The following is an 11,280-nucleotide window of genomic DNA, read 5'->3' on the forward strand; positions in this document are numbered from 1 at the left end:
GCATAGAAAGGACATAATTTTAGAAATGCAGTGTTCTCACATCTTTAATATGCCGTGCGTGTATGTGTGCGTGCGTGTGTACATGTGTGTGTGTGTGTAAAACAAAACTTTAGATGCCATTGGAAAATATGGTTCCTATACAGAAAATATGTGGTTTAAAAAAAAGACATTCCAACAGAATTTTTTTTTAACTTTATTGGGGAACAGTGTGCTTTTTCCAGGACCCATGAGCTCGAAGTCAAATTGTTGTCCTTCAATCTTAGTTGTAGAAGGCACAGCTCAGCTCCAAGTCCAGTCACCGTTTTTAATCTAGTTGTGGGTGGTGTGGGGGTGTGCAGCTCACCATCCCATGCGGGAATCAAACCGGCAACCTTGTTGTTAAGAGCACATGCTCTAACCAACTGAGTCACCCGGCGGCACCAACAGAATTTGTTTTTAATGCCACTAAAGTAAGTGGCGTGGGCTGCTGCAAGACGTATCACATTCTCCCACTCCGCTCATTTATGTTATGTTCTTGCTTGGCCCCTGACATTTGAGTTTGCAGCAGGGAAAAAACATTCTCTGGTCTCTCTGGAAGCAGTCAGCCAAAGTGTGGATCATCCCACTTCCAAGGAGGTTGTAACTCAGGTCAGAGGAGCAATAGCAGGATAGTTGCTCCAAGGTTATGACCACCTGGGGGGAAAAGCAACAGGTGTTTAGCAAGTAAATGGGATTTTCTTTTTCATGGACCCATAAAATAGGATTGTTGAAAGACTATGAAACTTTGAAACTAACTTTTTGCAATTTTTGTTTTTAGTTTCTATTTATTAAAACCCTTTTATGTTTCTGTTACTGGTTTTTATAAGTTCCTGATATATTCAGCAAATTGTCATCCATTTTTCTGAGGTAGAGCCAAACCAGAATTATTTTGAGGAAAGGCTTTCACTTGCCCAAGCGTGTTCTCTTGAGAATCAAGCCTCTTGTTGCGTTGTGTCCTAGTTGGTATCATCAGTTTTAAGAAGAGGAATTACTGTCTCCCTGCAGCTCTGGCCTTAATTGGCCTTACAGAGTGACTCCTGTGAGGTGCTTATCAGGATGTGTAGTTTCCCTCTCTTGGCCACTCGTTGCTTCCTGAAGACTCTTTTCGAGTTCCTCAAAAGCCCTGCCGTCTGGCCTTTTCCATCCAATTGTTTGGTCTTAGTGTTCTGTGTACCCTCTGATTAAGCCAGGCTAACTGAGGACTGCATTCACAGACCACCTTATCACACACACACACACACACTTTGCAATCATTGAACAAAGCTGGGTCGTCGGGAAAGTCATGACATATTTTTCTATGTTTTTCAATGCAAAAATGCGTCATGACTTTCTCAACGTCCCAACACTTCCTATCATTTCCCATATACAAATGTTTTTGAGGACACAGAGGAAACTTCCCTCAAGCCTTAGTATCAGGAATAGCTGTGATTCTCCTGGTTTATTTTATGGACACTGCAAACCATTTATATCAGTGCTTTGCATTTAGTTTTAGCTGTGAGAAATCTTGCAGGTAGGTCTGTAATCCTCCTCCAGCAAACACAGAGGACTTTAGGACTTCCACTTTGGGTATTCCTATCCTGGCTGCATGTTATTATTTTTCCTGTGCTTATTTCCCGTTTGGCCCCCAGATTTTTTTCTTTTTAAAACCTTATACTTCATACAATTTAAAAAAACTGCTTCAACTTCATTTTAGAATGAGGCAAGATATCAAGAGCTTAAATACAATATTAGTGTTTATCATTTGTTGCAAACATCTTATCAATTTGTTTTCAGATTCCATTTTAAATTTCTTATTCCATATGTGATCAGATCTATCAATTCTTTGTGATTGTCATGAAAAGGGTCATTGCTGTGGATCTGAGGACGCGTTGGCTGCCACATCTTCGTCCCATAGTTAACATGGCTGGCTGAGCAACAATTGTGCTTCGAGCTTAGAGGAAGCAGAGATTTCTTCTGACCCTCTTACTTCTCCAGGGGTCCAGTTTTGTGGCTTACTAAGTGTCAGTTTCAAGCACCACCTTTAAAGAGGAAGGCAGTTATAAACCAACATAGGACTGCTTGGCCTAGACAGCCTAGGACATACCTGGCATGAACTTGGTCCTCCACAATACAGGTGTTCAACAAGAGTTTGATGACTTAAACTAAGTGGTGACTTATTCATTTGGGTCTGTTGTTTGAAGCAGTTGTCTAGCCCCATGGTCTAGGCCTGGGGAATACAATATGCTAGAGTCAGCAGTGGCTGGCCTTCAGCGACATTTTCTGCTTTTCTTTTTCAGAGTATGATCGGTTAGGCTTCCTCCTGAAGCTGGACTCGAAACTGTGAGTAGAATGAGAAATTGCCTTGATTCTGTGGTAGAGGGGCCTCTGACATCTGGGCTTCAGCTTCAAAGGGTCAGCTGTCATAACCCCTGTGGTTGTTGGGTGGGGGAGAGTTCCCTAGGGCCTGTGTCCTCAGTCTGTCAGCAGAATCTTAGGGCATGTTACCTTCTGCAGGTGCCTGGAGAGGGTGGGATTGTGGGTGCACACATAATGTTAGATTTCGCTGGCACAGGCAGGTTATTATTGGAGCCAATGCAAGGACTTTGAGGGACAAGGAGGCCCCTGGAAAGGATTCTGTCTCAGGGTGGAGGATGATTGAGTTGCCACAGGAGATGGTGGCTTCTCAAAAGTGCTCTGCAGCCTGGTATGCAAAGCCTTCCACGATCAGGCCTCTATCTTTCTCCTGTCCTCCTCCCACAGGTAAATCCACCGTTTCCCTCCACCTTTGCATATGTTTGTTACCTGTGCCTGAAATTTCCTTTCCTTGCTTGTCTCAAAGACTACTGCTTTCCTACACAAAATTAATTATCGCTTCCTCTGAATTTTCTATCTCTGTTACCAGTTATCTCATTATACTGTAATTGTGTAATAATTATTATTTTTTAAGAGCACAGGCTCAGAGCCAGGCAAAACTTGGTTCAAATCCCAGACTGCTGTTTACTCTCCTTGTGATTTGGGGCAAGCTACTTAACCATTCTGAGTCTCAGTTTCTTCTATAAGGTGAGGATAACAATATACCTACCTCACAGTGTTGTTGTAAGGATTTAATTGAAATGACTAATTCATAACGGCTTTCAAGTGAATGGTATCTAATCCTTCCAGAATCCATCCCTGTTCTCACCTTCTTGGTCTCCCTAGCATCTAGACAGTTCTGGCATATGTTTGTTACGTGCTCAGTAAGTACGGAGCACATGGCTGCAAGGATGGGTGGATGGTAGGTGGATGATAGGTGGATGACTAGACCCGGATGCCTTGAGATCAGGCCCTATCTACCCTGTGTGTTTATGCCCCGCACAGGCCCTCTCGCATGGTTGATGTGCAATAAATGGCTGCAAAATGCCTGTGGCTTTTTCTGTTGTTAGTCACCTTTGTATGCCCATCTCCCCTGTCCTGTGCCAGACAGACATAAAAGATCAGAATTGTGTCTTCCTCTCTTCCCCTCTTGCATGAGGCCTTGACCGCAGCTGCTTCTGATGGTGACGGCTGTACCTACATATAAGACATTAAATCAGGGCTCTTTGGCTTTCCCACTGAATAGCCTGGCATCTGGCCCCTTTTCCTGGCCTCTGGCTTCTTGGCTCCGGTGCCTCATACTGTGAGTTTGGGAGTTGTAATTCTCCCAGCTTGTACACATCATGGAAGCAGCCATGGCGGGGAAATGGTCTGCTTTTTATACCGAGCTAGTAGAGAGATGTCAGCTACACATTAATGTTTGGAGAAGGGGCTTGTTTATGCTAGAAAGCCACGGGCTTCACTTTTAGAAAATTCTTAATTTAGTGCTCTGGGAAAAAAAACAAACCAAAAAGAAAAAAAGGTATAAGCTATGAGCAAGTGAAATCCCACCAGAATGGGAGATATAGTAATTACCGAGTTGAAGCACATTGATGAACAAAAGACATGTTCTATAGGACATGTTAACTACAGTCTTTAAACTGTCTTCAAGAGTGTAAGGAGAATTAGGAGGACACTTCTGCCCTGCTGCCCTGACAGTTGGGTGGTACACAGTAGGCTGTTGTGTAGCTTTCTCTTGGGTGCTAAGCTGGTTCCATGAACCATTTGAGTCAACCTGGTCTTTAGCCCAGAGAACTGGCTTGGCCTCATTTGATTTAACTCACAATTTAAAGTACAAGATAGAACTTTCCTGCTTCTTACTGCAAAGGCTTTTCCAATCCGATGCCGTCTTCAGAAGAAGGCACAGATATGTGGGAGAGGTTTTTACATGCTTCCAGGGAGAAGTTTCCAAGTTAAGGATTCTGTTTTTGGGGGGGAAATTCCTTGGCAATGTTTAGATCTCCCCTTACAAAGTCTTTCTCTGCTGTGTCGTGTTCTGTTCTATATGTATAAAGGATTTGAACTTGGATCAGAAGAACTGGATTTGAATTCTGCCCCTGTTTCTTCAAATTACAGGACCTTAGATAATGCATTTTAGATCTCTGAATCCAAGATTTCCCTTATGAAAAATGTAGATAACAATATCCACTTTCTAAGTTTTATGAAGAATAAAAGAAAGAGCCTATAAAGTATAAATAAGTATACAAATGTAAGAATTTGGTTTTGTTTTTATTTTTTATTTTATTATTATTATTATTATTATTATTTAAGATTTTATTGAGGAATTGGGGAAGGGGAACAGTGTTGGGGAATTGGGGAAGGGGAACAGCCAAGTTGTTGTCCTTCAATCTTAGTTGTAGAGGGCGCAGCTAGCTCAGCTCCAAGTCCAGTCGCCATCCAGCCTCCCAAGGGCAGCTCACAGCCGCTCAGCTCAACATGCTGTGTTCAGTCTTAGTTGCAGGTGGGCATAGCCCACCATCCCATGCAGGAGTCAAACTGGCAACCTTGTTGTTAGGAGCACATGCTCTCACCAGCTGAGCCATCCTGCCACCTGTTGGCAGCTCAGCGGCAGCTCAGCCGGGGTGCAGCTCACTGGCCCATGTGGGAATCAAACCGGCAACCCTGTTTCTCAGAGCTCATGCTCCTAACCAGCTGAGCCACTCGGCCAGCCCAGAATTTGTTTTTATTTTGATTGCATTCATTTAGCTCCTTAGGTATAAGAATTCATATGTTTTGGAAAATTTTCAACCATTATCTCTTTAAATATTGCTCTGCTCCACTCTCTTTCTACTTCTCTTCTGAAACTCTGATGAAATGTTAGACCTTCTCATGCTAGCCTCCAGGTCTATTAACCTGTCTTTTATATTTCCATCTTTGATCCTTTCCACATTAGACCAGAACCCCAAAGGACTCAACATAAGGATAAACTAGAATTAAACCTGCACACCCAAACCAGGACTGCAGGAAAGGTTGCCAGAGGTCTGAGTGCATCAGGGCAATAAGTTAATGAAACAGAAACACTTGATATTCACAGCCAGAGTTTTCATCACTCAGGTGATCCATGAACTCAGTTTTTAAGGTATTCTAGACTGGCGGTGTCTCCAAGCTCCTAGCAGAAGCAAATGCAAACCCTTTCTGGAGAAAGACATATGAATTCCTCACAACTAACTTATCAAGGGATTGAGCAGCACATGTAAACAAACAAACAAAAACACTAAGGAAACAAGGCTCCATTAGTGAGAACCATGAAAGACACCAGACTACAGAGGGGGACTCAGAAAGACTTCTGAAATTGGAATTACCAGACAGTTTATAAAGCAATTATATATACTATCATTAAGGAAATAAAAGACAAGATTAAGCCAATACATGGAATAGGGAACTATAAAAAGTAAAATATTAGATTTGAAAAACAATCTTTAGAATTAAAAAAATACAGTGACTAAAATTTAAAAACCAATAGAAGGATTTAGCAACCGGTTAGATACCACTGAAGACAGAGTTAGTGAACTGAAAAATAAGTCAGAAGAAATTATAACAGGGGCTGGCCAGCTTTTTCTGTAAAGGGCCAGATGGTCAATATTCTAGGGTTTGTGGGGGGCCTTATTGTCTCAGTCACAACTAGTCAACTCTGCTGCTATAACATGAAAGCAGCCATAGACAGCATACAGACAAATGAGTATGGCTGTATTCCAATAAAACTTTATTTATGGATACTGATATTTTAATTTCATATAATGTTTATGTGTCATGAAATATATTACTCTACTGATTTTTTCCCCCAACCATTAAAAATGTAAAAGACATTTTTAACTCGAGGACCGTACAAAAAACAGAGAGTTGGATTTGGCCCCAAATCATATTTGGCTGACTCTTAACTGAGAATGCAACACAGATATAGCTGCATGAGAATTGTCTCTCCACCTCAGGTGTTTTCTATTCTTGAGATCTTATTATATAGAAATGCTCTTAAAATGCCTCTGTATTCCAATAATACTCCAACAATCTGGAAATAGGTGTTTTGATTATTTTGTCTTCCCTATATTAATTATGTCTTTGTGGAATAAGTAGTTTTCTGTTTCCTCTGAGAATTCCCTGCTGCTTATATCTACATGACAAAATCACTTGTTGGCATTATGGAAATTATTCAGACTACTTATATGCAGTGAGCTGCACGAAACCTTGCCTTTTAACTGCAAGCTGTTGTTCAGGGGGGCAGTGTTTTTGGAGGTTAAAAACATGGGCCGTGGAGTCAGACATGAATTTTTAAAGCCTAGTTCCATGTCTTAGTAGCTATAATCTTGAGTGAGTTATTTAACTGCTAAGCCTCAGTTTCTCACTATAAAGTGGGAATGATAGTAATCACCCAAGGATGAGATTCAGTCTGTCCTATCCCCTTATCAGTGTAAACTGGGAAGGAGATAGCCTCAAAATGAGACTTGAACCTCAGCTTGCCTCTTGCGCCGTGTCCCAGATTTCATTTCTTCCCCCACTCAGTAAATATTTCTTGAGCACCAACTATGTGCTTTGTAACTGATATAAAACTGAAAATTCTAAGCCATATGAACAGCCTTCTAAGCTTGATTGGAAAGGATGTCTTGTGAGCTGAGGACTTAGTGAATGGTGAGGGAGTAAATGAGAACAGCATGGAAGCGTAGGAGGTAACATTTCTGGATAGCATGAGCAATGAACGGGTTTTTTATTTTTATTTTTAGTAAGTATGATATACTGGTGGCTCAGAAGCATAAATGGACTACAAAGAGGATATGAGGGAATCCTCAGATGCGTGGGATATAGAAAAAAGAGCAGCCTTCATGGTACAGGGCTGTAGAGGAAATGGTGTTTTCAGCGAGACCCAGGTTTCTATCAAAGGGAGAAGGAAGATTCACTGAAGAAGCTGAGGATGTAAAGGAACATGGCGTCATAGAACCCAGTGGAAAGTTAGAGTGTGGTGCAGGGGGAAAGAAGTGGGCCAAGAAGAAGCAGGGAGCAGTGATGTGAGGATGAGAAGACTGACAAGGATATAACTGAAAGGGTGGACAAAAATAAGCAGGATGTGAGGCTGGTGAGTTGGGTCTTGCTGGCCATGGGTTGCCTAAGAATTAATCTTGTATTCCCCCTGCGGATGGGCACTCAAACTGTTCAGTGCCCTCAGCCACAGCCTGATGCGATGATACCTCAAGGAGGGTCACATCTGGTCCTTGGGGAGGCTCTGGATTCTCGAAAGGAGCCTGCTGTTCAAAGTTGAGGGCCTGGGGAAAGGCTCAGGGCCACAGGCTGCTGCCCCAACACTAAGGTAAGCACTTCCTTGTTTATTCAACAAATTTCCTGAGCAACTACTGTGTGTCAGGCGGTATTCCATGCTCTGAGATACACCAGTGACCAAAACGGTCAATAAACAAAAAAGTGTAGTCAGTAAGAAATACCTTCAGTATCTTGGAAGGTGATAAATACTATGGAAGGAAGTAGATGCCAGAGAAGGGATTGTGAGTTGAAACGGGGTAGTCAGGGCAGGCCTCCTTGAGAAAGTGACATTTGAGCAAAGACTCGAAGGGAAGGGGTTAGCCCTGCCGTGATCTGGAGGCCGAGCATTCTGGACAGAGCCCTGAGGAAACCTCAGCCTTAGTTATGAGGAGGAACATGACACCGTGAGCCAGGAACGGAGAGAAGGGCCATCTGGAAGCTTGAAGGAGCCAGACCCTGATGTCCAGGTGTGTGCTTCCTGAGCTGATGTCAGTCTTTTGAGAGCTGATTTAACTACCTGGAGGTTTCATCTGTTTTAGCTGGGTGCTCTGTGCTCCAGGTAAGCACCTGTGTGCTTCCACAATGTGGTGTTTTATAGGCACCATGTGGGCAAGAGCATGGGGACCTTAATGCTCTGATTTCATGAGCAATTCCATGTGAAGATACTAAGATATGAAAGCCAAACCCACGACTTTTAACCCCAAAAGGCTTATGAAAAGCAAGCCAGTTGTGAAAGGCCTATATACATGGTGCAGTCTAAAATATACCCTAAGGCATAGTTTACTGTTTCCAGAACAGCCTACCAAGTTCCCTATGGCTACAAAGGTAAAGTGTTTATTGAACACCTACTGTATGCCTAATGCCATACTAGGTACTGTCGATGCTACCTATTCCACACAACAGCCGCTTAGATGATCTCATCCAGTCTCATGACTTTAAATACCATCTATATGCTGATGACCCCCAAATTTATAGTTCAAGCCCAGTCTTTCCCCACATTTTAGACCCATTTATCCAGTTGCTTCCTTTATTTGGATGTGTATTAGGCATCTCAGACTTAACATGTCCAGAACCAAACTCCTGATTCATACCCCCTGCCTCCCAGAACCTTCCTTATCCCAATAAATGGCAACTTCATCCTTCCAATTGCTTGAGTCAGAAATCTTAGTGTCAAAAAAAAACAAACAACAACAAAAAAACTTAGTTGGATGACACCAAACTAATCATCAGCAAACCAGATCCAGATATCTCCAGATCCAGCCACTTCTCACCACCTCTACCACTGTCACCCTGTCCAGACACCATCATCTCCGACCTCATGACTGCTCTCCTAACTGTTCTCCCTGCTGTCACACTGGCCTCCCTGTGGTCTACCTGCACACTGAAGCTGAAGTGATCCTGTTACAATTCCAGATGGACCTGATTATTCCTGTGATCAGAACTCTCCAATGGCTCGCCGTTTCTCTTAGAATAAGAGCCAGATTTTTTTTTTACCATCTTCCAACCAAGGCCCTACAGGGCCTAGCCCCCTGTTTTCTCACTGCTCTCCTTGTTTATTCCCTATTGGGCTCCTTGGTGTGCCTCAAATCCTGCAGGCCTGTTCCTGCCTCACACTCTTGGTGTTTCCGCATTCCTTTGTTTGGAACGCTCTTCCCCAAATACCTGCAGAGATTGTGTCACTCGCTCACCTTTTCAGGTCTTAGCTCAATGGTCGCCTTCTTAGTGAAGTCTTCCCTGCCCATCCCATTTAAAATCATAACGTCATCCCCCATTGGCATCCCCTGTTACCCTTACTATGTCATTTTTCTCCAGGGCCTTTATCACTGTTTGACATCCATGTTTAACTTACTTGTTGATTGTCTTCCCCCCGCTAGAGGGAGGGCAGGGAGAGTTGTCTATTTTATTCACTACTATTTCCTAGCATCTAAAACAGTGCCTGGCACTTAGTAATTGCTCAATAAATATGTGTCAAATGAATGAGTTGATGGAAAACTTCATAAAGTTGATGCGTTATGAAGTAGATGTATTTAAATGCATTTTAACAAATGAGAGAGGAGCCATAGAAGTAATTTGTCTGTGTTCACAGACTACATGTGGCCAAGCCAGCATTTGAACCCTCTCTGCCTGCCTCCAAACTTCCTACTCATCCCACTAATCAACGTAGCTTTCTATTTTTTCCAAATTCACACTGCCACTTTGATCCTAAGTTTGAACAATGACATTGTAAGCTTTGTAAGGACAGGAACGATGAATGTCCTGCTTACAGATGTTTTCCCAGTGCTTAGCACAGTGTTTGTGGTGCATAGTAAATGTTCAATAAATGTTTGTTAAATCAATTAAGGACAGCAGAAGAGGATATAAGAAAGAATAGTGCCATCTTTAACAACAAAACCCAGATCCCCCGACTATCAATATTGGAAGACTTGGGGGGCATGGGAAGTACGGTGATGAGTACTGCCAAGTGACCCCTGCCTTTACTCTGAGTTTCACCATTTCCTGGAGGGTCTCTCACTTCCAGAACTGCTGCCACCATCACATTGACTCCAGAGAGCACAGGTTCTCTTAAATGCTTTAACAGAGAGAGAGAGAAAACAACAACAACAGATGCAAACCAAGAAACAAAAAACTCCACCTTTTCTCTTGGTTCCTCTAAGCAAAGCTAAAAACACTTCACTAAAGAGTAAAAGAGAACAGCAGGGAAATAAATGCTGAGAGTATAAAAAACCCAAAGAAGTAGTTTGCAAAATAGAGTGCTGTCTGTTTTGTAGGTAGCTGAAGCTAGGACAATACTTAGTTCACAACAGGAGAGCACAGCATTGCAGGATTTGACTGGCTTCTTTGCTTCATAACTTAGCTTGTTTCACAGCCCACTGTTCAAAGATTTCCTCCTAGACATCTTGATACCTATGTGATTAAGACCCAAAAACCCAAATCCCCACTCTGTATTATATAATAGCTCACCTGGAGCTCTCAGCTCTCTTAAGTGGTTCTTAACCTTGACTGCATATTGGAATCACCTAGGGAGCTTAAAAATGTACTGATGCTTGCATCCATCCCCTAGAGATTCTGAAGTTATTGGGTTGAGGCATGTAGCCTGGGCATTGGGACTTTTAAAGCTCCCTGGGTAAGTCTAATATGCAACTAAATTGAGAAGCACTAAAAGATTCTGTTTCCTGTTTGAGGAACTCTCCACTTTCCCAGATGATTGATACCAAGAATAAACTCACCTTGAGGTATGACCCCTTCCTATACATAAGAGTCTGTCTATCTACAGAGTTTCTCAACCCAGGACTTTACCACCCAGAGATTCTGATTCAGTTGATAAGGAATCGGGACTCAAGTACCTTAATGTTTAAAAGTTCCCCTAGGTAATTCTATCATGCCAGGGTTGAGAACCATGGGGGTGTAGCCTTCAAGCCTGTCACTATGATCATATCTGAATGTTGCATAATAACTACTGCAGAATGTGGCAGTATTTATGTTAGGATAGTGGGATTGTGGGTACTTTTTTTTCCTTTTGAGTTTATATTTTCTGTATTGTCCTTATATACCTTTATGATGAAAAAATATATTTGGATGTGACTTTTCTGTAATTTTTTTTCAAACTCTATTATCTCTAAGTCTCTAAACACTATTTTATGATTTTTT

At 42.2% G+C, this 11,280-nt stretch overlaps 1 protein-coding gene across 10 annotated transcripts in view; it reads left to right on the top strand.

The window, feature by feature from the left end:
• The window catches only part of ST3GAL3 (ST3 beta-galactoside alpha-2,3-sialyltransferase 3), a 170,892-nt gene that overhangs the window by 69,725 nt on the left and 89,887 nt on the right, over positions 1–11,280 (top strand). For all 10 annotated transcript variants that reach the window (XM_019643831.1, XM_019643829.1, XM_019643830.1 and 7 more), the window contains one exon: positions 2,295–2,337. In XM_019643831.1, the coding sequence (XP_019499376.1) occupies positions 2,295–2,337 (43 nt within the window). The remainder of the gene's footprint in view (positions 1–2,294; positions 2,338–11,280) is intronic.

Source organism: Hipposideros armiger, unplaced genomic scaffold, assembly GCF_001890085.2.
Source record: "Hipposideros armiger isolate ML-2016 unplaced genomic scaffold, ASM189008v1 scaffold_82, whole genome shotgun sequence".
NCBI lineage: Eukaryota > Metazoa > Chordata > Mammalia > Chiroptera > Hipposideridae > Hipposideros > Hipposideros armiger.